The sequence below is a fragment of the Andrena cerasifolii genome, chromosome 6 (genome assembly GCF_050908995.1).
Source record: "Andrena cerasifolii isolate SP2316 chromosome 6, iyAndCera1_principal, whole genome shotgun sequence".
Lineage (NCBI taxonomy): Eukaryota > Metazoa > Arthropoda > Insecta > Hymenoptera > Andrenidae > Andrena > Andrena cerasifolii.
The window spans coordinates 17118034-17144193 of NC_135123.1; the positions used below are offsets into that span (position 1 = coordinate 17118034).

Consider the following 26160-nt stretch of genomic DNA (forward strand, 5'->3'; position numbering starts at 1 on the left):
AAACCTTTCGCGAAGGAGAGAAGAGAAGGAAAGAATACTAGAGCGTGGAAAAGCGCAATTCAACCAGATTACCGTTGTCTCTTGCTGTTTCCTCAGAGGCAAACGGAAGAAAAGGGTTGTGGTGTAAACCGGGCAGTTGAAGTATCGAGGAGGAGGGAAAAAAGAAAGGGAACCAGAGGACGTGGGTGGGCGCGGATACGATCGAGCTAGCGTAGGTAAGAAGGAAAAGGAGAGAGATAGCTGGAGGTGGTAAGGTGGGAAGGTGGTGGTGGGAGGGCCTGAGCAGAAGGGGGAAGCAGCGACGGCGGCGGTGGTGGCCGAGGCCAGAGAGTGTCAGACAGTGTCAGAGAGTCACCGTCATCATCATCGTTGTGTCGTCTTCGGTGGCGGTCGCGGACGGTGAGGCACAGGTTACCGCGGGGAGAACGTATCAGCCTACTAGCCTACTACTACATAGCCTACACAAGTACACGGTCAACGTTTTCGACACCAGTTCGTCCCATAAATCTCCCGCTTTTACTCTCCTTTTTTCCCTCGCTTTTGCCTCCCCCCCCCCTCACTCCGCTCTCTCTTTTTCTCCCCTCTGTCTCCTCTGTCTCCCGTGTCTCCTGTGTCGGTGTCTGCGTCACGGAATATTGGCCGTCACCGTTGATCTGCTCGGCTAGCAGCTCGCTCTGCTTGGGCCCGAATCTCGGCAGGGACGAGCCGTGTGCGCGCGTGCATCTCTTTCGGGCGACAATTGGACGGAACGGGACGGAACGGGACGGAACGCGGCGTGACAGGCGTGAGAAGGTCGCGGGCAACTGGGAAGAGTGACGCGGAAGTGTCCGCGCGGCGAACAGAACCGCGGAGCTTTCCGCTCTAGACGTTTACGCTCGGCCGTGGAATCAAGGAGCTGAGCGCACGATGGCGGACGATCAGGAGGCGAACAACACGTGCGAGGACTCCCTTGGGCCCACGGACGCCAGCACCGCTTTCGCCAAGAAGATCCGGGGTCGAAAGGGAGCCCTCAAGAAGAAGAATGTTTACGTGGTCAAGAATCACAGCTTCATGCCGCGGTTCTTCAAGCAGCCGACCTTCTGCAGCCATTGCAAGGACTTCATATGGTGAGAGTTCACTTTTCAATCTTCCAACGGCCCGTGAGAAGCTGTTTTCCCGCTCCCGCCACACTTTCTTCCTCCTCTTTTTTCGCTCTATCGATTCCTCTCCTGGTTTCGAGATGAATCGAGCCAGGTCGACCTATAACCTAACTGTCGTTCCATAGATTTCCTCGCGACGCGTGTTACGGAAAGCCTCTCTGTGCAATCGTAGAAACGCGCGTCTCTGGAATGTACGGTAGCTCCTGTCCTCCTCTACCTCCACCCCTCTCTCTCTCTCTCTGGCGCGCGCCCTGGAGATACGTAAATCCAGCGGATAGCAGCCGGTACAGAAGCTCGAGCAGCGGTTAAACGGTCCGGCCTTGAGAATGCTCGTGCTTCATCCGAATTAGAAACGACCGAATCGAGAGCGAGAGGTCAATCCGACAGGACCGCCGGGGTTTTTCGGACGTTCGCGAACGATCGAACGAGTCCCGCTTTCTCGCTTGCACGTTCCGCCGGTCTCGCGAAGCTTGTAAACCGTCTAATCTTCTTCTCCACGCGAGACAGACCCTGGAAAACCAACCAGCAAACGCTCGAATTATCGAAAATTTGCGCGAATGCCGAGCCGTGATCCACGGTCCAGCAGAGGAGTCCATGTCGAACGAAATGTTTCGTTTAATAGGGAACTAAACGCGAATGGCAGCGGCACTGGAACGGCCGCGACGTTGTTCGATTGAAAGTCGCGCAAATGCGAATGGGAATGGCTGTGGCAACGACTGTGACCCGTACGATGCTTAGTGCGTAACATTTACGATTTGTTGAAACGTAAAGGCTGCTGGCGTTGGCGCACAATAGCGCGCGACCCAGTAACCAAACTAACTTGTTTCGCTGACATCGATTTTACCGCCGGGAACGGACGCAACAGACATTTCCGATGTCCGATCATTCTGCCGTTTCATTCTCGCGGGAGAAGAAGCGACGAAACTGAATCCAACCTACCGGACTCGCGGCTCGATATCATCCCTTGTTAGCTCCTCGCCTTGCGATCGTTCTAGTTTCCATTCGGATAACCAGATCGGCGAATAATTGGCTTAAATTGTGACAAATGCGGTTAACCGCGATCCGATCCGATCCGATCCGATCCGGTGTGGGTCTGATTCACTCTTTATTCTCTTTATGCTATTCGCCGAACAAGTTGCAATTTTGCATGTAAGGGCATCGAGGAAATCGGTTGCGCGATAGGGTGGATGTACCAGTAAATGAACACGTACCAGTGAATGGACATTTTTTATTAAAATGAGTAAAATAAGTTATTAAAAGAAGCAACTAATTAATCAGAGACTTCTTGTAATTTCTTGCTTCAGATCCAAACAATTTTTGCAGCACGCGGAGTCAATCGCGCTGCAAACATAATTTTATAATAGTGTTCGTTCGTTAGCCTTAAGTGTTCATTTATTGGTGCGTTTACCCTACCTTTCGCCAGCTTGGTCCACCTTGAAACGACGAAGCGGCTCGCCTCGCGGATACCGTTATCTAACCGGACGAAAGCGCGTTTTTTCAGGATTGGCTGCGAGCTTACTCGCGGCCGACTACAAGATTTATTTCAGTGGCTTCTGTCTATTCACGACTCCGCCTATCCCGATCGCCGAGCGTAACGTATTTAACACAGGTTATTATCGAGTTATGTGGTTTCGCGTGACGAAAATTCTTTTATCTGCGAGGATGTAGATAGACCGACTCGCGTCTCAACGATAACATCAATAACCACGCGATCGAACCGCAGTGCAACGTTTCTTTCGCTTATTCTCCAGACGAATATTCCTGTTACGATTCTCACGGGGACGGGATGCATCATAGCGAGTACGAATACGTAGGTACGTGTTAGGAAATCCGACACTATTCGACGAACGATGGCAGCCGAATGCGACTGTTTATCCAAAAGGCGAGCACGGCGACGCCGAGTCAGGACAACGTGATGCCAGGCCCGTCATAAATTAGATAGGGCCTTAAGGAGATGTCAATGGCGTCAACGCGAGGATCTCCCGCTCAAGAACAGCCAGTCTTGTACAGACCACGACTCGAGACACGTTCTATCCAACCCACACCGAACTCGTCAAAATATATGTTTTTCAACTTATTCTGTTTTCCACATTGATTACGAATTCTTACATACGTGTGTCATAGGGAATATCGACTTTCGACTAATTGTAGGAAGAAACTCTCCCTTCTCGTCGATACCCGTTGCTACTCGAGTGGAACAAAAAGTAACAGGAGCAATATGGGATCTGGTTTTCACCGGCTAATCGAATACGTCGCCTGTACGCCAGTCAGCTTTATCGGTTGCTCCGCGAGCGAAATAATGGAATTAGATTGTCTCGGATAGCGTTGCGAGGTCTGAAACGGTGACAGACGAACAGCGTTCACTTGCTGGATATGGCTCGTATGGCCGAGCGACGAGCGATTAAATTCCCTTCTACGTAGGTATCTCCGCTAAATTCTCGTGAAAAGACAAGAGTAGCCGATTCCAGATAGGTGGTACCTACATATAGCGAAGCCTTCCAGTTAGAGTAAAAAAATTTGGGCGTCGTAAAGAATTGCTTCGAGTCGTAAATTCGAAGGACATTACGCGGGGAGAAGTGGAGAAATGCCTCAGCTCGTTATTCTTCGCACGTTTTTTTATCCGAGTTTATCAAGCTAATCTCCCCGAGATTCCGAGCGCGTTTACTTTAACGCGTGCTTGGTTTCACGACCTTCTCAATTTCGCTAGCTGTGCGCGCAATGCCGGGAAACGATAAGTACCTATGTGCGTAGCCAAGTCGGCAAATCATCCAGGCGCTAAAGTAAACACGTTCCGAGAGTCGGGACAAGGACGTTGAAAAAAGCGTGGAAAAATAAACACCCGACCCCCTGCTAGGGTGTTAGGGTTGTATGGAGTAGTAGGTATGTACGAGCTCGCTTCTCATTCGGTTCCCGCGTCGAATCAACCAACAAGCTGATACCTAGCATATTGACGAAAGAGGGGAGGGTCTGCCCCGTTTCTCTTTCGATAAACACCCTCCGACCTGTCCATCTGCACCAGATTCTTCGGTAGTTTCCATCTCCCCGAAATCTGTTGCTTCTGACAGGATGGTAAATAAGTTCTGCGCTTTTCCGATATTAAAAACGCTTGCCAACACTTTGCTGGAAATGAAGTTTAAGCTCTCTGGATTATAACCGTCGCGCCGCGTTGGCTCGCCGAAGATGATTATCCCGCGGGATCTTTCCGGTCGATTGGAAATTCATTTACACGCTTGAGGTATCGGGAAAGACGTCTGGAGGAAATGAAACGATCTTGATTCGGGAGAACCCTTACGGCATTGCGCGAAAGGGTGACTGTACCTAATATCGCATAAAATTTATCGGTTATGCACTGAATTAGTAGGCGCTTAACCATACGTAGGAAGACGTACTGTAATTGCCGCGTCATGCGATCAACAATTACAGAAAGGGAAATATTTTAGTGAATCTTAATAGTGGAAAGATTGATTGGACTGCCAGAATTTTACATGACATTCGGAGCAGGTAAGCCTAATAATTCTGCGAATGCAAGAATATCTACTGGAAATATCTAATTAATGATGTACTTAGAAATGAAATCGATTCAAATATTTTTTGCAATGAAAATAGCGCTTTTCTTTTAGCAGTGGGTGCGTGCTCTCAATACCGACTGCCGGAGAACAATGGTTTCGATGTAACGTTAGTTACAGGTGGGGTCACGAAATGTGCGGAGCACCTGAAATAAACTTTATTTGTCCAATATGTACATCCGAACGTAAAATATAAAATATTTTAAAAATCCTATTTCTATATTTTCAAAATCCTATTTCTATATTTTCGTAGTAAAGATAAAATGAGAGATGAATAAGAAAATTTATAGAGCAAGAAATAATAAAAGCACGCGTGAGAATGACTCTAAAAACTCATATATACATGAATTAATCAATACTTCTTGAGTAGGGGATATTAGGTACACTTTTTTCAGGACCGGATTTTTGCGCGTCTTAGGTTCTTTAATTGCTAATTAAAAATTCGTAGGTTTTACTGTAAAACCAATTGCACGCAAAAATATCAATTAATATTCAATTGACAGCGATTTAAATTTTGCTAGGCGATATTAGGTACGTTCACCGTAGATATCTCTGCTTTCTTTTTATACAGAAAGGAAAAGGAATTTATCGCTTTCGGCAGCTTCGAGTTTATCGAGAAATCCTTGATACTCGGAACGATAAGTTTAAAAGACCGACAAAAGATCTACCGCGAAAATTGGAAGGCCGTGGCCGATCGTATAGGCACGAGCGTCCATAATAGTCGTCGTAATTGTCGACGGTGGTGTACGATAACGCGCGATCGAGTAGAATGCGTCGCAATGCCTGCGAACGTTACGTTTCGAGGAAATGAACGCGCCCCGTGAACGTTTTATCCGTGTTCGCTGGTTCGTATTAGGGATTACCGGATATCTGGACACGGATTCCGGTAATCCCTGTCATTCCTCAGAAATTCACGAGAATCCTGTCGCGCTGATCGCATCGCGGTATACTACCTCCCTTGCCTACGTATCGGTTGAAACTGAATTCCTCCATCTTCATCTTCGTCTTCTCTTTCTCCGAACTTTCATCCGTCTGTCCGGCGGGTTCGAACGAGTTCTGTTGTGGCACAATCTAAAAAAGCACCTTTCACGAAAGCGAGCGTGCTTTGGCCGGAGGCCAACGCGAACTGCCTGTTGAATTCTGCACCGAATACGCACCAACAACCACTTTCCATCCTTCCGTTTAGTTCAGATAGGAATTGTTTTCGCGAGGCGAGCGTAGAAACCCGATCGGACCCGAGACCTCTTCGATACTGAAATTAGTTGCTCGACGATCTTCCAAGTTTCAATCTCGGTTGTTCGAGTCCGCCGAAATATGAATGTTGGCCTATTATCCAGGAATACCTAGCGTTCCGACCTACGAAAGCCTTTGCGCACCGAAAGCGTAGGTTCGGGCGTTTCGTTCTTCTATTCTCTTGCGTAATTAGCACGAAGAAAGAGGCGTCCGATAATTGACCGAGTTTTGGGCCAACTGCCAACCACCGACCGCCTGTTGGACCTACCACCCATACCTTGCAGCCATCAACCACCTACGCATCCTCGCCGTTGCGGGAGCGCTCACCCTTCCTGCTTTCCACGTATCCTTAATTCCTTACTACTCGCAGATTCCCGAAAAGTCCTTCCAGGTACCCTCGAGAATGACGGGACGCTAAAGATAGGCGCACGCATATGTATTCTGGACTAACGCTTCCCGTTTCCAGCTTCCAAGTGCAGGCTAAGAATAGGGATGTTGCTTATTCGGGATCGAAAGGTTTGCGAGCCGCAGCAATATTGTTCACGGTCTATTTGCTGGCACGTTTAAGTTCTCGGGGGTGGCAAGGATTCTTTCTCGAAGCTGGGTCAATGGAATGGAATGGCGGAAAGCAGAACGGAGCAGAAGAAATTGTTGGAGATCCGTTTGGTTCTTGTCAAAGAGCACGCTCTCTAGCACTTCGCCCTGTCTTTCTTCAATAACCATTAGAAAGCGCGAGGCTGACTGCGACCTTCGTTGCCCAAACCCAAGGCGAGTCGATGGGGGGCTCGAAGTGTCTTTTCGGTTTTTCCGCAAGGGCTACCTGCTTGTAGGGCCCTTGAGGGCAGTTGGATTCATAGCTTCGGACAGTACACAGCGTCTTAGCAGTTACAAAGCTAAAATTATATTCTCCGTAAACTCCATGTACTGGAAGAGTTTTCGCTTTTAAATAAAGTATCGTTTTAAGTTTTTTGGAACGAGTGTTTAATCTCCTGGTACACAACAAAATTCTGTAGGGAAAGGATGACGACTCGGAAGGAAGAGGAAAGCGAGGTTGTTCGCGCGTTTAGGTGCTGCAGGGAAACACGTGCAGATCGCGTTACGTACGTGATTCAGGCTCGCTTGCAAGCTATCTTTAGGAATTTTTAGCAGGTAGGGAGGCAGCGAGTGGAAATCGATGGAAAGAGAGCGAACCCAATTAGTTTGGAACAAAGGCTTTCGTAGGTTCGCGATGGAAAGGTTACGAACGAGGACAGCGTTATGTCGCGTGCGAACCTCGCGACGGGAAACCTGTCGCGGCCTAAGAGGCTCGCGGCGCACAAAAATATGATCCCGCGATATCGGATCCAATTGCTCGGAATGGAGCGTAGCCGGTTTCTTGTTTCGAGCTGTCGAGCTACTTTTAATTTCGTTTCCGGGCTCCAGTAGCGATCGATCGCGTCCCCGGGGCAGAGCGGAAAATTCTATTCGAAGCATGGCGAATTTTCATCGCGCTTCACTTGCTCCTCTGCCTCTCGGCTCGCCACAGCTGCACGTATACCTGACTGTATATCGGGTTTCGCTTTGAATTCAGCTAATTTGACCATAAAAATCGAGCCGCCCGTGCCGAGGGAGATACGCCGAGCCTCGCCGTGCGATCAGCCGGTTAGCCAACCGGATACTCAGAAATCCAGCTAGCCGTCGCGCGCATCGCAAGCAGAAAGATTCGAACTAATTTTAAAATCGTCTTACTCGGGGATTTTTCAGCGGGAGTACGTGCCGCGGGCTTCTCGGCTTCGTAAAGTAGAAGCGGTCGGCTAATTCGACCTTAATTTTCCAAAGGGCGTTCGTCGAAGGCACGCGCATGCTGCATCGAAAATAGAAACTATCGACTGGTTATCCCTATCCCAGTTACTCTCGGAGTAAGCTGCAAGCTGCAGGCGCAATGGGATGCGGCCGCGGCTGTTCGCGATGGAACGCGAGAGCTCGCGAGGACCGTCTTCCTTGCGCGATTCCTATCTCCTCTGGATACGTGGTCAATCGCTCTGCCTCCAGTTTTCCTCCACTTTTCCTCCATTTCCTCAAACTCGTCACAGTCGCTTTGTTTCCTCGAGGGGATTGCGAGGATAATCGATGCAAGTCAGACTCGACGCGAACCACCCGTCCTTCTCCATCCACCCGTGCCCTCTACGCGTCGCGTCGACGCGCCGCGGGGGGATGCTTTTGGTGGCGTTTTTACAAAGAATTTCAAAGCTGCCTTTCTTGAAACGCCAACTACACATTATTTAGGCACACGCACGTACATCTGCGTTGGACATAACTGCGTGCGTTTCAACCTAAGCCTCGATGGGAATGTAGGCTAATCGCGGATTTCTTCCGCTTCCCTCCTTCCCCTTCACTTTCCTTCTTGCAATTTTTTCGACATCCCGCGGTGCAACCCTCTTTCGGTCCATGCCTTCAACTTTCCTTCTGTCGATTACCACGATCAAGCGGGAACGCTGGATGGGTAACACCTTGAAATATTGATCTGCTCGTTGAAGCTGATTTAATGGAGACGGTCCAGCGTAGAAGCGTGGCTCGCTAGAACCCGTAAACAGAGGTCGGTGTTGAAAATGCACATTTGGTCGTGTTGCTCGAGAGAAAGCTCGTACTCTCGGGGGTTGGTATCCGTAATCCGTAGTCCGCAGAGGTATTGGAAATGGGTTATGAAATAAACTGTAAAACAGTACATTCTTTATAAACTCTAGTTTATTTTACTCAGCTCGGAAGGACGTCGTGTCGCGCTGAAGGCGAGACTCGAAGCGAAGAGAAAACGCAAAGGCAATTCGAAAAGTCCGTTGTCCACTTGCAAAGGGACAGGCCTGCGTTCTGTCTCTTACCCTTGCAGTTAGAATAAGGATTCCCTAACGAACCCATGGGCCCGCTGGCCTCTGGTTTATTGCTTTTGTCAGCGGTTCTCATACGTAACCAAATTTTCATTTTTGTGCTACCAACAATCCAACAAAAGGGGCATTTTGCTGTCCCAAAAAGATGCCCCGCCAGCTTGCTTTGTATTAATCGCGAGGCACACTTTTGTTTCAGGGGTTTCGGGAAGCAGGGCTACCAATGCCAAGGTAAGATCCGATCCGCATCTTTAATCAGCATCGGTGCCGCTCGCGGGACGACTTGGACCACGTTTCCCTTGTGTTTCAGTGTGTAGTTTCGTGGTGCACAAACGATGTCACGAATACGTGACTTTCACGTGCCCTGGAGCTGACAAAGGCGCTGACTCGGACGTGAGTATCGACGAGCATACTTCGTTTCCACACGATTCTTTTAGTTTATTATCGCGCCTTTCTCTCTTTCGTTCGAAGCCGAGGATGTTGTTCTGCGAATGCGTTTCACTGGACTAATAAACGCGCGTGCAATTGGGAATCGGTCGCGTGAACCCCTTTCCTCTCGACCCGCTGTTTCTTCTTAAGGGGGTATACCCGTTTGAACCCTCGGAAAATGTATACATTTTGTGGATTTTTTTACAAGTCAACGGTTTGATGCAGATTTCCCGTTTTTTAACTATGTTTACATAGTATTAGGAACTACTTGTAAAAAAAGTTTCAGTTAAAAAACTATTGTTTTTCGGAAGTTACGGATACATGTCCGAAAGTCTCTCGATTTTAGACGGCTAAACGGTGGCCCTAAAAACTCGCGCTACGTTCAACCAATTTACTTCAAATTTTGCACGCAGAATCATAATAAGATTCCGCATCGTCCAACGAAGGCGATTTTGAAAATTTTGAAAAATAAAGAAACGGTGAGAGATCAAAGGTAAAGTTAAATTTTTCTAAGAGAAAAATCCACCTTTTTCCTTTATAAATAATAAACGGGGAATCGAAATAAAAAAAGCCTTCGTTGGACGATGCGGAATCTTATTATGATTCTGCATGCAAAATTGGAAGTGAATTGGTTGAACGTAGCGCGAGTTTTTAGGGCCACCGTTTAGCCGTCTAAAATCGAGAGACTTTCGGACATGTATCCGTAACTTCCGAAAAACAATAGTTTTTTAACTGAAACTTTTTTTATAAGTAGTTCATAATACTATGAAAACATAGTTAAAAAACGGGAAATCTGCATCAAACCGCTGACTTGTAAAAAAATCCACAAAATGTATACATTTTCCGAGGGTTCAAACGGGTATACCCCCTTAAGCCGCGTATTCACCTGCGCATTCGCCCCGAATGTGCATTCGGCGCGCACCGATTTTTTCCTCGTTCGGAGCTCAGCGCGCGTTCGGGGTTGAGTGAAATTTGCGGCGTCCATTTCATGGTATTGTTCGGACCCGAATGCGCGCTTTGATGGACCGCCAACAAGCGGATCGGCCCGAATGCGCGCCGAACACCGGACGAGCAAAAAATCGGTGCGCGCCGAATGCACATTCGGGGCGAATGCACAGGTGAATACGCGGCTTTATACTCGGTTAATTTCGCGGAGGGTGTTGGTGTCGCGCCGGGGCGATTATTACGTTAGCTAGGAGCCAGGAGCTAGACGAACCGAGAGTGTGCTTCTTCGCGAGCCCTCTCGACTACATAAATGCGCGCTAATTAACAACGCGAACGACAAACGCCAAACGACAGACGACGAGTACCTACGCGTAGTAGGTATGCAACACGTAGAATGCAGATTCTGCCGTATCGACAGCAGACTGCCTTAGGCGAGAGCCAGCGAGTTATTAAGCGGCTTGCGGAACTCCGAAACTAGCTACCGAATCGATATCGAGGTTGCTTTCCATTTCCATCGAGAGAAAATCAACCGGGCCGAGAGTATCTTTACGATGCGATATTCTATCTACGTATTGTACTTTAATTTTGCCTGCGCGTCGAAGCAACGCGAACATTGCGAAGAAACCGGCGACAGCGATTTGTCGAGAGGAAAGGGTAACGAGCTAACGAGTGGCTTTGGCCGGGAACGTGATTAAGATACAGGATAAATAGGACGGAAGATCCTCGGCTGGAGTGAATGGAGAAAGGACACCCGGGGCTAAGAGCTATATATTTTTCCACGTTTTCTCGCACCGCGCACGATTGGCCTAAGCGTTTTCTGCGCTTCGTTTAACCACGCTTGTAACACGGAACAATTACGCGAACGAGTACAAAGAGATTCGTTGGCCCGTACCGTTCCAACGGGAGCAACGTTTCCGACTCGATTTTGGCTGCGAGCGATTCTTCCCGATCGCGAGATTTCCCTGGCTGGAGATTCTCCTGGAAATCTCGACGAGTCGCGATCGTCTCTCCGATCGGCGATCACCGCGGGAGCAAGTGGTTTTTATTTACTTTTGGGGGAATTTCGACTAAAACGATCAATGTCCTAGCGTGTTCTTTGACCCTGGTGCTGATTTCCTGGTGCTTCTGTGCTTCGAAGGTGACTCCTTCGCGATATCCGTGAACCGCACCTACGTCCCTACCGATCCGAGCGCTCGTCGATTTCCCTGAACCGCGTAGAGCGTACGTACCTAGTTGGGCATGTAGAGGCAGGCGTCGAAATAAACGCTCTCGAAGATTGCCGCGTTTGGGTGTCGCTTATCGGACGCGTGCCATTACCCGTAACGAAGCGGTTACGACTAATTAGGGGAGTGGTGCAGGGTAGCAATAATCGAGTTCGCGCTTCTGGACTTTGAAAGCTGTCTGTACCTCCGAGGGTTTAATGGAGCCCGCTGTTGCTCGCACGCTCGTCTGCTCGTCTACTCGTCTACTCGCCTGTTCTTGTCTCGTGTCTCGTGTCTCGTGTAAATGTAGAACTCGGTGGTTCGGTGGTTTGGTGGCTCGGTGGTTCGGTGGCTCGGTGGTTCGGTGATTATCGGCGCTGACTCTGTTGGCTGCAGGCTGCACCGTTTCTAACTCGAAGCCAAATGGACTGTTTGTTACATATCCAGTGGGTGCTCGTGCGGAAAGTTTGCCGGACGCCTGTACCGAGTAAACAATTAAACATGCACCGATACGCGGCATTTGAATTTTTTTCGTATCGCCGAAGTTTCGCCTCTGTGTCAGGGAAATCGGTCGACGCCGATCCATCCTCCGTCCACCACCCAGATCACGATTCCCCGCGCCATAACCCGAGAGTCTGCGTGTGTGTGCACGGTGTAATGGTGTAATAACGCAGGACACGCGGACGAAGCACCAATTCAAGCAACACACGTACAACAGCCCGGCGTTCTGTGACCACTGCGGTAGTCTACTCTATGGTGTCATCCACCAGGGCATGAAGTGCCAAGGTACCATATTAAAAGCAAAGAAAATGAAAAAAAAAAAAACGAGAACACGCAACCAGTCACACGCACACAGACACACGAAAAGAAAAAGGGGACACAGACACTGTCGCACATAATACTAATCGTACATTTTCTTTTCTTTGGCCCACTGTTTGTTCGTGGTGTTGCTTTGTCTTCGTCTTGTTTCTCTAATCTTCTTCTTCTTCTTCTTCTTCTCCTCCTGCTGTTCCTTCTACATACTTTATATTCATCCTCCTCCACCTGCCGTGTAAATATTCTTTCGCGAAGATTTAGCACTCCCTTACTAGATCTGGGTGCGCGGGAATTTCGCAAGTACGGTAGAGGAGAGGGTTATGGAGGAAGTTTGTTTTTACGTCGGCGCGACGCCACCCTAACTTCCATCGTATTTCCGAGTTTCGTCAAGCCGTCGAATCAATTCGGCCATTCGAAACGAAATAGCGATTCTCTTTATTACATGCTTCGCTCTCGAATTTGTATATACCGAGCTTGGTCCTGCCACAGAAGGCTTTTTCGCCCTGACCACGGCCCTAGCCCTCGCACTCGCACTCGTCCTCTCTGCTTCCAACCAGAGACTGCAGTTTGTGCCTTTCTGTGTCTGTACATCTTTAGAGTCGTCTATCGATATTACGCATTAACACGCATACACATATTTATTTTTATGTGCGCACAGAATCGTGTACCTATTTACTTTTCCCGACGAAAGGGAAGCGAAAGAAAGAGAGACCGAGATATCTACGCGCGTTAAGTAGTAGGTAGGAAATCGAATGGAAAATTCAGTAAGGTTCGTTTTATTTCTCTCTTTCTCTCTCCCGCTTTCTCTTTCCCTTCATCGTGGCTATGGTGTAATGTGACGAATCTAGCGATGGGAATAAGACGTTTCCAAACGTTCCCAATTTCTACCGCACAATCAGCTAGCTAGAGTCCCCCAGTTTCGGGGAATTTCCAGCTGATAAATTGCAGGCTGGCAAGGAAGGTTTCGGCGGTTCGGAAAGACGGTCGAAAGTGGGTGATCGCCGCGTCTTATGCCCATCGTTAGACGCATCTCGTTTTTTTTTAACGCCACTTTCCCCGTCTTCGTTTGACCTATTCTCGAATCTGATGTGTGCGCGCGAGATGTTTCTCTCCTACTCACACGCGTTTAAATCTCCTTTTTCTCGTTCACCTCGTACATCGCGCGTACACCAACTTGGTTTTCTGTTGACGTTCGGTACAGCTGTACGCGCGATGCTAGTCGTTAGCTTGCCTTCTGGATGACGAAGCTTGAATATCTCTGCGTCGCTATCGAGGATACTAGTTTTCCTCAAACTTTCGGACGATCAAGCGACGCTCGGTAGCACGGGGATCTTGGAAAGCGATAGCATTAGCACGGATAGCGAATCTCTACTCGCGAGTCTTTTACGCGTACCGGGAAACTATTGCTCGAGTATAACTGTAGCTACGCGATAGGAACGGGACTATTAGACGAGGAAAGCATGGCAGTATCGTATAGACGAAACGGTAGAAAAGAGAAGCTTCGACGACCCCGCCGTGCGTCTCCGGATCGAACGGCGATTCTTCGATCCTTGGAGACTGTAAATAGCCCTTTTACGTTCTTTGTACAGTTTGCCTGTGTATTCTGTGTCTCTCCGCTTCTACGTGTCCATCAGTGAATATATCCTGCATTCTCTACACTGTTTTTTTTCCCCCGCGAAACCGGTTCCGCGACAATTAACTGCAATCTTCGCCGACCGTTCCGACCTGTTTTTGCTTCCGCTACTAACACAGGAACATCGGCAAGCTAACAATGCGCGTGAGCATAACGGATTCTTCCAACGATCGGCGATCGTTGCGATGTTTAAGCGTACTTGGAGAGAAACGTAAAGTTTTTTTCGGCCGTTTCGTTTTTTGTACGACGCGCGAACGAATCGGAGCTACGGCGACAAATTACTCTAAAGGTTCGGTCCTTGGAGAAGTTGGAGTTACTACAGCAAGATGGAACACCTAGGGCGACGCCGCGAGGGGCTTCGGTTGGAAATAGTGGCCGTGGAATTAATTAAACGCTGCAGTCTGCGGGGCGGGGTGAAAGCCTAGAAAATTGAAACGGAAGGAACGCACTGTTCTCGTTCTCGCTTTCGTCTCTCTTCTTCCTCCCGTTCGTACCAGCCCGCGGCTTTTCCCATTCTTTCTTTTCCGCGACGCGTCGCGAAGGTACCTAAGAGAGAATCGGGGGCATCGCACGGAGCAGCGAATTCCATTTCAGTGGACAACAGCGAGTTGTTGAATGTCGAAGAAAACGACGCGACGCGACGCGACTGGCGACAAAGCCAGTCCCTTCCCGTCCCGCCCCGTCCCCTGCCCTGGCAAACGGATTTAGTCGCGATTTGCAGTAGGTATTCTCCCCTTTCGCTCGTATCAACGAGCACCAACTCTGTTTAAAACGCTTCTCCCTCGCGTACCTTCGAACGATAGGTAATCTGCTTAAACGCTGGAAAGAATACGCGGCGGGTTGCGAGGCAAGTCGTTAGGGAATTGCTAATAGGATTCCTCCCCGTGTCCTTTCATTTTGTCCCCATGTGCGGCCGCTTCGATCGAAAGGGAGTGCGGTCGGTAAGATGGCCTATTCGTAAGTAGACTAAAACAGAAAAGGGGCGCGTGGACGAAATCGGATTCGTTAGGTTGGTGGATCGGTGGATCGGCACGGGGCCGACTCTCTCGATCATTGCCATAGGATCAGACCAGAATGAAGGACCGGGCTTCCCCGGACCCCTGTTTCTTGTTCCCAGATGAGCACCGCACACAAATGGGATGTTTTCACGTACCTGACGCCGACCTTCTGCGACCACTGCGGCTCGATGCTTCACGGTATCGCGCATCAGGGACTTAAGTGTTCAGGTAGTTAACAAATATTAAAAAAAACAAACAAACAAACCAACAAACAAACAAACAAACAAATTCAGTTCGCAATACATCCTCACTAAACGGCTAGATCTCGCACCCGTTAAATCCTTGCGTAGCTTCATCGGAATAGGATCTCCTCGCAGCACATTTGGATTCGAGACGCAACCTCGTCGAAATATCGTACACGTATAGGTACCTACGTAACACAAGACATCTTGACGTTCGAATGTTCGGCATACCGAACGAGACGAGACCAGACGAGACAGCCGACGAACAGGCCATGCGCCTCGAATCCAGATGGATTCCGTTCTCGATTTACCAATCTACCCGATCGAAGTACGCGATCGCGACCCGTTTTTGATAAATCATCGCGAATGCCTGATACGAAGCAGAAACAGCGAATGCTTCCGCGCGTACTATTTAACAGTCCCCGAAATTTCAAGCTCGATTTCCACCAACAATTTCTCCACCTTTCCCTGGGTCTCGGACCCCTGAAGGTTCTCACCGATGCTCTACGTACCTATCTCGCGAGTCAGCTGTAGTCGCTTGGATACATCGCTTACACGAGACTTTTACGTTGCCAGCTCGCGGTTCATGAGTTAGTCGGTCCTCGATGAGAACACGAGAAGGCATGGTTCCGTCGTAGAATTAAATCGATTAACGCGACGTTTAATTGGTCGGTAGGCGACGCGGACGCGCCGCTTGTCCCGCGTAAATTGTCCACGCGAAACAGTGCATGGCCTTTTACCTATCTAATCCCGTTTTCACCTTCTCACGAACTACCCCTCCAGCCTTTCCTGTTTCCGCCTCCGCTGCCCGCCCTTTCGTTTTTCGTTTCGGACTCTGTCTTAAAACGCTTCCGATCTACCAGACGATTACGATTCGACTCGGACCAGAGAATCGCGCGAATCTACTTTCCTTTTCCACCTTTTAATTTGTCCGGTTTCTGCTGGACGAAACTACGTAGGTATATTCAGACGCGGATACGCGCGTGGATGGTCGCTTGCGGTATAGCAGCAGGATATGTGTATACATAAGTTTTCCTCGCTGGAATCGAGAAAGCTATCGTCTCGTTACCGCGAGCTGATCTCAGCAGAACCCTTCTGCATTCTCGACGTTTTCGCACCACTACCTTTGCGCTCTACCCTACCCGTTCGCGCGAAGAAACACTAGCCCTTGCTCGTTGTTTGATTCGATGGTCGCCGCCAACGGTAACGCTCTGTATCGCCTCGTTTTCTGCACCATTCGCTCGTATCGAAGAAACAAGGGAAGCCCGTTGTATCGTATCATTCATTCCGTTATTCGCCTATTAGCCTAATTAGCCTATTAGCCCTTTCGCCTGTACGCCTATTCGCTCGTCGCTTACTCACTGTTGCTCACTTCTCTTAAGTTCCACCGCACTTTTACGAGTCCCCCGTGCCACGCCGCGTCGCGCCGCCTTGTATAATACATGGAATATACGTATTCTTATATATATATATATATATTTAGAATTTTAGATTGTACATATGTAACTGTTGTCGTCGTCGTCGCCGTGCATGCCGATAATTATCATATACCTATTTACGCGTAGAATAGTAGACTTGCTCTCCCACCTGGTAGCGGGTGTACCTGAAAGCAGTAATTCCCTCTGGCCGTACGTGGCTGTTAATTGCACACTACCTGTTTACCAGTTGCCTTTCCCAACCGACTATTACTATTCGAATTAGCTGCGACGTTAGATTTCATTTCACTGTATATACCTACCTACGTGGATGTTGCCTATACATGTAGTAGGTACTCCCACGTACTGTATTATCTCGGAACAACCACCGGTCAGTGGAACTTGATTTTAGAGACCATGGTATGGTACGTGTAGTAAAAAGACACGGGTACACGTGTATTACGTATATCCGTACCTCGATCCGTGTAGCTTTTAGTGCACGGGTACCCGTGCACTATTTCACGTGTATTTAAATACACGTGTATCAACGTATTTGTGTATTTTCATCAGAATTCGGCATTAACTACGGGAGAATGGGCAATGGCGGTCACTTAAGCAATAAGTGTAATAAAACCGAGTGATGTCTTTCAATTTTAAGGATTATCGTTGCGTCTAAAAAGAAGCTCGCTTATTACCAGTAATGCCTTAATTTTTTGTATCAAAATAGGTAATCGATTAAATAAATCTTGTTAATTTTATAACTGTGTTATTAGTTACGATCTGAAAATTTGTAAAACCATACTTTCCGCATATTATTCTGGTAAATATATTTAAATACATTAATTCTTTTATGAATTTCGCAATCCCCCAGAGTTCTGGGATATCTGTAGATATTAAAAATCAGACGAATCAAAATACGGATACGTTGATATACGTGTATTTATAAATACGCGAGTATCTAAATTCACGTGTATTTAAATACACGTGTATCAACGTATTTGTGTGTTTTCATCAGAATTGGGCATTAACTACGGGAGAATGGGCAATGGCGGTCACTTAAGCAATAAGTGTAATAAAACCGAGTGATGTTTTTCAATTTTAAGGATTATCAGTAATGCCTTAATTTTTTGTATCAAAATAGGTAATCGATTAAATAAATCTTGTTAATTTTATAACTGTGTTATTAGATACAATCTGAAAATTTGTAAAACCATACTTTCCGCATATTATTCTAGTAAATATATTTAAATACATTAATTCTTTTATGAATTTCGCAATCCCCCAGAGTTCTGGGATATCTGTAGATATTAAAAATCAGACGAATCAAAATACGGATACGTTAATATACGTGTATTTATAAATACACGAGTATCTAAATTCACGTGTATTTAAATACACGTGAAATAGTGCACGGGTGCCCGTGTACTAAAAGATACACGGATTCAGGGACAGATACGTTTAATACACGTGTACATCTCTACTTGATTTGCCACTCTTTTTTCTCTTCTCGTTTCTGATACGCGCGGGAACATCTTACGCGATTGTTTCCTCCCAAACGGATACGTCACGTTCCTTTTATTACGCTACCGATAACGTTTAATGTTTCAAGTGGTTTAACGGGAACCAGACGTTCTCTAATTATTTATTGCTCGGGGCCAACAGTCGCTGAGTAACCAAATTGGTAGCGCCTAGCGTTAGCGAATGAAAGGAAGGTCTTATTGGCGGATAATTGTGAAAAGTTTCGTTATTTTGTGATTTAAGCACGAACCCTTATCGTCCGAGCATGGTATGCCAACGATCGTTCGTTGAGTCTCGCGCGTATACGCTCTGAAGCTGCAGTCGCGGTTCCGCGCCTTGATTTCATTCCTCGCCTCGCAAACAAACCGAATTGCTAGAAAAAGTCTGTCGAAGGCAATGGTGCTTAACGAAGTAGAAGTAGCGAAAGTGACGGTGAGCGGCTGCAGTTTCGATAGCGAAACGAAACGCGTAAAGAACCATGCCTATCCTGCACCCCGCTGCTCGAACCACCAATTTCAAACGATAAAATGGCAAATACATAAGGCTGCCGGTCTGGCTGCAACGTTAATGCCAGAGATACGCCAGAGTCCAGCAATCATGATAATAATCGAACGTGATCTAATGACGTAGCGTGTGACATGAACGTACACAAGAGGTGCGAGGAGAGCGTGCCGAATCTCTGCGGATGCGACCATACCGAAAGACGTGGTCGTATAAACTTACACATCGCGTGTGCCGGGAACAAGCTCACCGTCGAAGGTACGTCTACGCTTTCTTCATGTATTTCCCTAGTTGGCCCTCGCGAACCCAACCACCCCTCCGGGGACCAAAATCAACGCGTTCACCGGAACAAAAAATCGGCAAAATGGGGGACGAGACGCGTGACTTTTACGTCGCAACGATCGGTGGTAAAGCTGCCAGCAGCGCTTATTACGATAGTAATGTTGTAATCGTAACGAACGCCGCAACGTGTCCAACTATAACACCTGACTTAAAAGCCAGAATTATTTCTAGAGCGAGATAATGCGTCGCAGTAGTTATTCCCCGTTTTTCAGCGATAATTGTTATTAAAAATATCTTCGGATCGATTTATCGACATTCCCATGAAATGTCTCCCAAGCGTCGCAAGAAAGATTCCACCTGTACAGCAAAGCGGGGCCTCGACGAGGGGCGCGGCGCGAGATCTTTATTATTAGACGGATATTGTCAGCCAAATTAAACTCGCTCCGACTCAAGGTTGGCACGTTGGGCGATCGTCGATCATTCGATCATCTCTCCTTTTCTCTTCTCGCGCGGAGCCTCTAGTAGTATCTTCGGCTCTTCTTTGTAAACGCGGACAATTGAATTGGACGGATGATTGCAGTTAAGGAAGGGCGAAATCTCATTCCGATGGATCCGAACGGCCTGTCGGATCCTTACGTTAAGTTGAAGTTAATCCCGGATTCGGACAACGTGAAGAAGAAAACAAAGACAATCAAGTCTTCCTTGAACCCCGAATGGAACGAAACAATCACTTTGTAAGTGGCTGGATATCTTTCTCTCGTTGTGCCGTTCGCGTCGGTGAAAGGGATGGAGATAGAAGACGGAGAAAGATTCGTTGTCCTTTTAGCGATCTGAAAGCAGAGGACAAGGACAGGCGGCTGCTGATCGAAGTGTGGGACTGGGATCGAACGTCGAGGAACGATTTCATGGGCTCGCTTTCCTTCGGGATATCGGAGCTGATGAAAGCACCCGCCAGCGGATGGTTCAAGCTGCTCACTCAGGAGGAAGGAGACTTTTACAACGTCCCCGTACCGGAGGAGGGTGTGGATCTGGCGGAACTGAAAGCCAAGATGCGAGTACGTTAGTTTCATTGGCGGGGACGGGAAATCAGCAGAAAGAAATACTAAAACCCTGCTCGCGGTTTCACCTTTTCCTTCTAGAAGACTTCGGTGACGAAAAAGTCTACGACAACGCAGGACAAAGAGGTGCCCCACAATATGGGCAAGAGCGACCTGATAAGGGCCAGCGATTTCAATTTCCTCATGGTGCTTGGCAAGGGCAGCTTCGGAAAAGTCAGTGTTATCGGCCTGTTTATCGAAACGATAGTTGGAAATCTTACCATTAGCTGCTGCCATCGTTCGCTTCATTCCGCCTATCGAATTGCAGGTGATGCTTGCGGAGAGGAAAGGCACCAACGAGCTCTACGCTATCAAGATCTTGAAGAAGGATATTATCATCCAGGACGACGACATAGAATGCACCATGGTCGAGAAACGCGTTCTGGCGCTGTCGAGTAAGCCGCCGTTCCTCGTGCAGCTGCACTCTTGTTTCCAAACTATGGACCGGCTGTACTTTGTCATGGAGTATGTGAACGGAGGGGACTTGATGTACCAGATACAACAATGCGGCAAATTCAAGGAACCCGTGGCAGTGTAAGTACCCGCGCCGCTTAGGACTGGTAGGTATCGTTAGAGAACGAAACTTTTCTCGCAGATTTTACGCCTCCGAAATAGCGATCGGTCTCTTCTATCTCCACGGCCGTGGCATCGTTTATCGAGATTTGAAGCTGGACAACGTCCTACTGGACCACGACGGGCATATCAAGATCGCGGATTTTGGAATGTGCAAAGAAGGCATCACCGGCGACAAAACCACCAAGACCTTTTGCGGCACGCCGGACTATATCGCTCCCGAAGTCGGTGTTTTTCCCTTGGTATTTAACGGGGGAGCCTGGTGTAACTAAATGAAAATCGAGGCATTGTTCGGGAATTTTTTTTAAAGAAAGTACTTGATAGATCTTTCTGAAACTTTCAGGATATTGTATTAACAGGTTAAGGTATATAACGAAAAAAAATTATTAAAAAAGAGCGGCAAATAACAAAGTTATGCCCAGTCCGTTGGCGACGCAATTATTGCACTGCGGGCAACGTAGCGTCTTTTGGTTTCATCCGAAACCAAAAATCGAACAATTTCCTTTTAGTTTATGAGAATACGCACAGAACGAAGAAATTTGAAACTTAAAAGATGCAAAATGAACAAATGGCGGCCTCTTGAATAAAAAGTTCACTGTTTCCAACGAAATTTTCCCTTAAATGTCTAAAAAAAAGTTATTTATTTAAACAATATCATTATACTAATAACTTAGTACTATGAAGAAAATGTTCACAAATATCCGTGCACAAGGCCAAGTCGATTGGTTGAATATTTTTTTAGTTACATTGCCCGCAAAGTATAAAACTGTCGTTTCGAGAAAAACACATTTCAAGCTTTGTGGTAGCCTGGCGCTCCGTAGCAAAACCGGCTATATCCGCTTTAATTTTTCGAATTTCGTTTTGCGGCTTTGGGAACATATTGTCGTGATGTTCAACTATTGATTTATGCAAAAAGAAAAAATCGATTTCTTCGATCCGCTACACCAGGCTCCCCCCTTAAGTAGTTCGTAATCCAAAGATACCTCGGTCTTATCGATCCCTGCTGTTTTATCCTTACAGATCGTGCTGTATCAACCGTATGGCAAGTCGGTGGATTGGTGGGCATACGGTGTGCTGCTGTACGAAATGCTCGTAGGTCAGCCCCCGTTCGACGGAGAGGACGAGGACGAGCTGTTCTTCGCAATCACCGATCACAACGTCAGCTACCCAAAGAGTCTCTCGAAGGAAGCCAGAGATATTTGTAAAGCGGTAAGCGATCCCGTACGCGCGTAGATTCTAGGATGGATTCCTACCGCGGAGAAAGCCCTTTGTATCTACCTGTCGTTCTCGGCTGTGCAGTTCCTCACGAAGAACCCAGCCAAGAGGCTCGGCTGCGGTCTACGCGGCGAGGAAGACGTTCGTAGTCACACCTTCTTCCGGCACATCGATTGGGAGAAGATTGAGAATCGGGAGGTGCAGCCGCCGTTTAAACCAAAAATTGTGAGTATCCGCGTGCCGAGTTTATCCAAAAGAAACAATCTTCTTAACGTTTCCCGTTCTCTCGTTTGTTCGATAGAAACATCCCAAGGACGTGAGTAACTTCGACAAGCAATTCACCTCGGAGAAGACAGACTTAACGCCCACGGACAAATTGTTCATGATGAACTTGGATCAGACAGAGTTCATGGGTTTCTCGTTTCTCAATCCAGAATTCGTGCAACACATTTAGATGGATACAGTCTTTTCTCGCTAGTTGTAACCTCGCCGTACGTTTCTCCCCATCCATTACTTGGGGTTCATCTTCCTCTTTGCTACTCAGGGCTTTCACCTTTTCATCCTCTGTCTCCTCCGTCCTACTTTCCTCGACACCATCGACACCCCCGAATACCCCCGTTACCCCCCGTCTGGCACACGTTACTCATCACTCGTTACGTTCCTTCTGTTTCTTCGTTTTTGCTTTGTATCTTGCTTTCTCGTTTAGTTGCCAAGTCACGCCTCCCGTGGCCCAAACATCTTTTACCTGTCCACCTTTTTCACGACGCAGCCTTATTGGCAATGAACGAGCTATCTATCAGGGAACAGAATTCGTCCAACGAATCTGAACTGTCCGGTCCGCGATTAGATGAAACGAAGGAAATTCCCCAACCGCTGTCCTCGTCCTACGCGATTATTTATTATGCATTTACTTCGGTAGAGTTTACTGTCGCCTGCCACTCTGTGTGTGTGTATATATATACATGTATGTATGTATGTATGTATGTATTTATATATAGGTAGGTACTATATGTATATACACATACATTGGATGAAGGAATGAATACATTATTACATAAGTATATGTATACAACAAACACTTGCATACACAGTTACGATCTATTAAAAATTACACGTTATAAATTTCTGACCGTATTTCGTTAACGTTGCACTTCTCGTCGGTTTAATCTTAGAAGGGTAGTAAAAATACGTACATACCTAGAATCGAGTCTTTAGATGCTCTGTTCTCACGACGTGTTGAAATTTTATTAGCGATGCGGACGTCGAACCGTATCGTTGTACACTTACACTAAACACTTATAGTATACATACATAGGAACGTTCACACCGATCCTCTGTAGCTAATTGGTTGACGAAGCAAGAACCCAAAGACCTATCATTTTTCGAATTGGATTATTGGTAGGTAAGAAAAGTACGGAGTATGAGTAATTTGACGCGAGGCGAGGATACGTCGAGTGATTCGTGGCTGTTTTGCTCGTTCGATCGGACACGGCAATTGTCCGATTCGTAGCTATTCGCTATCGCAGGATAACAGGTCGGCCGTGGTCACTACTTAGTCACTATTAGTCTCTCAGCCGGTCTCTATTTTTTCCTCTTACTTTACTCGTTGATTTACTTAGTTGGTTCGAAACCATGGAAGAGCAACGCCTCGGTAAATACACACATACTTCCTGAAAGCTCTCCTCGTGCCTGAAATCCTCGCTCCAGTGATATACGCCTTTTTATCGAGTTCGTTCCGACTCGCTTTATCGAGGACGAGAACGGCAACGGCAAATGCAATCGAGTGCGCGGAATTAGAAAATGGTAGATGAAAAAGAGGCAGGAGAAACGCCGAGAGAATAAAGTGCCGCTCGATCCCGCGAGACGTTCTCCTCCTCGAATCTCTCTTATTCGGTCGGCGAGCAAGCCGACACGTTGGACGGTAAAGTTAATTATTAATTACCAACTAATGCGCGTAACTGTGGTAGAGGTAGTTGACCAGCTCGTCGAGTTTAACGAGCGTCTCCTTCTTTTTTATACACTTGGTATCAGCGATTCGTCGAACGATCCGCAAAGTGCAAACCCGTTCGATGGTAGGTGTCGTGGTATAGGAGATAATATCGATAATATGGCTGGCTGGTCCAACGTGTTTAAACGTGAAAATCCAAGGGTATCTGTATGACCTGGGGTAGATGCGTACCTATAACAGGTACTTGTCGGAAACGCAAAACGTCGTCGGCGACGTTCGCGCGTCGCGATGGGGGTACGTACGAGAATGGAATACTATTCACTGAGACATGTGCTTCTTTTCCTTCATTCCAACACTTTCTCTCCTCTCTTTCATTCAAACTCGATCCCTCGGTTTATCGATATTCGTTGAGGGCGCGTACGCGTGTCGTGAATTTAACGTTTCGCTGACGATGAAACTGGTCAAGCAAGTACTATATAAATGATTCCGTTGCCGATTTCCCGATAGAGTCAACAAGCAGTCCAGTAGTAGCAGTAGCGATAGTAGTAACGTTGCAGTGGTTAGAAGGCTGGCATTGTTGTATTCCCTTTCACCTCCCCCGTTCCTCCCTCCCGTCCAGCAACGGAAAGACACGAGTTCGCGAGTTTTTCAACAGATCGACTATATTAATTACGTCTTATTAGGGGTGTTCCAATAAATCGTAAAGTATGATATATCGTAACGTAGTTCTCGCCCCCCTTATTCAACGGGTGATCCAATCTTGCTCTTCGATTGGGCGGGTTTACGTAGTCTCGTCGGTATGATTCTCGCGTTATTTCATCCGAGTCGAGTCGCATCGTTTAGTTCGCGCAACAGGGTGCAGTGTGCTCTTCGTTTCGTCGATGCTATGAGTAACGCGGTCCACAGGCTGTGACTCATTTTACGATCATTTACCGGGAACTCTAAAGTAACCGCGCGTGAAAATTGCCGATCGATAAACATGGAACATTTACATTCCAGAGATATAGGTGCATAGTTGGAGCGATAAATTTTACTTAGGTCCTAAATATTTTCACCAGAGGCTACGTAATCTACGCCCAACATCTATTTTTATATTAAAAACCAAAGGAAAAAATATTTAAAAAAAAAAAAAGAAAGGAAAAGACAATGATAAAACGCGAAAGAGAATGCGCCGCGACCGCGACGGAACGGCGATTTCTCTTTCCCCTACTCGAGTCGAGTAGGCGAAGTACTTTTCGTCACCGTGCTATGACGACATCTTTCGTAGCGCTCTTTTAGCCACTACATGATTCAGAAGTTTTAAAATGGCACCTGACATTCATAGTCGATAACCGACAGCTGTACCGGAAGAACGCCGACCCTCTTTCACGGCCGATTTCGAGAGATGCAGCTACCGGCTAGCGTCGCGATTACAATGATTCGGATATGTAAAACGGAACAATGGGAAACGGCGAGCAGTTGAGCGATCGAGCACAATGCGATCGAACATTCGTCGCGGTTGTAAGGTTCTCCAGCGCGGAGTAGCTCGATCGCTCGATGGCTATTCGAACGGAGAGATTATATTAAGAACCGCGAATTAAGCGACAGTGACTTTACAACAATTGCGCTGACTCGTTTCTTAATGGAGACACGGATCTCTATTTCCTTCTTCCCGTTGATCGCTCGCTCCTTCTTTCTCCCCTTATTCGTTTCTTCCACTTGTTTCTCTCTCGATCGCTTTTGGTCCTATCCGCTGTACTAGTTAAACTTCCATTTGAGAAGGTAAGGGGTAGAGAACGAAATCGCTCGTGCAGCTTTCAATATCAACGCAATAAACAGGCGCGCCCGTTCACCCCGTTCACCACGTTCGCAAGGGAAACGAGAGAAATCCGTTTCTGCATGTTCGAAATCGAAAGCATGCCAACTTCTTTGTTTCTTCGACGCCGGCGCGGCGATCGAGCGGCGACAAGTTCGCCTGCTGGCTGAATTGCAGTTCAGTTTTTCCAAAGCATCCAATATGTAAACTGCGTACCCTGTTGGAAAAGTACTACGATGCGCTAGCACGTGTTCCTTGTTTCTTTTCTTGTTTGCAAAAGAGCATGACTCCGAAGAATATTATTATAACTGTAAAGCGTAACTGATAATAATCAATGGTTAATAAACGAGACAAACTGCAGGACATTTGAGAGCCCGGCAAATATAATCCGCGTAGCTCCGTTCGTTTTCGAAGCTGTAACCAACCATTCTGTTGTTCTCTCGATTACACGTCGCATCACTATACACGTTCACACGTACCCACATATTTTTAAGATGTTTTTGTGCATTTATAATGTCGTAATAAAAGTTTCGAATCGTGTCATGAGAAAGTATTGTTCCTGTCCTTGCTTCGAACTTGTAGCTGTATGGGTAGGTACATGCTACATGCGTATATACTTGTTGGTTTCAATTTGCCGCGTAGTCGGAGACAGGGGGGCCAAGCCGTCTTTGTTTGGCTGAAGTTTTCCCGTTTAGTTAGCACCGCATTGGTAGGAGGCGCTACAAACTCTGCTTCAACTTTCGTAAGAGGGAAGC

The 26160-nt window shown here is 47.2% G+C and overlaps 1 protein-coding gene across 6 annotated transcripts; it reads left to right on the forward strand.

Annotated features, from left to right (window-relative positions):
• The first annotated feature begins 327 nt into the window (after window positions 1-327).
• Pkc53e (Protein C kinase 53E) lies at window positions 328-25955 on the forward strand. 6 transcript variants are annotated; one of them, XR_013085562.1, is made up of 14 exons: window positions 330-1106; window positions 8996-9027; window positions 9107-9189; window positions 12047-12158; window positions 18625-18753; window positions 19358-19511; window positions 19604-19832; window positions 19917-20048; window positions 20143-20408; window positions 20470-20671; window positions 21468-21656; window positions 21747-21887; window positions 21964-22612; window positions 22699-25955. XR_013085562.1 is itself a non-coding variant. In XM_076814849.1 (13 exons), the coding sequence occupies exons 1-13, from the start codon at window positions 907-909 to the stop codon at window positions 22114-22116; spliced, it is 2019 nt and encodes a 672-aa protein (XP_076670964.1). In that variant the 5' UTR covers window positions 328-906; the 3' UTR covers window positions 22117-25955. The 6 variants fall into 6 exon arrangements, 5 of the variants coding, with proteins under 5 accessions (XP_076670964.1, XP_076670962.1, XP_076670965.1 ...); XM_076814849.1 differs by having other exon boundaries at window positions 328-1106; window positions 19920-20048; window positions 21964-25955; XM_076814847.1 differs by having other exon boundaries at window positions 21964-25955.
• The last annotated feature ends 205 nt before the right edge of the window (window positions 25956-26160 follow it).

Bases quoted from the DNA above. Each gene is read 5' to 3' on its own strand.
- Pkc53e (XM_076814847.1), top strand. From the start codon at position 907: ATGGCGGACGATCAGGAGGCGAACAACACGTGCGAGGACTCCCTTGGG. The intron at 1,107-8,995 runs GTGAGAGTTCAC...CTTTTGTTTCAG, and splicing joins CATTGCAAGGACTTCATATG to GGGTTTCGGGAAGCAGGGCT. The intron at 12,159-18,624 runs GTACCATATTAA...CTAATGACGTAG, and splicing joins CCAGGGCATGAAGTGCCAAG to CGTGTGACATGAACGTACAC.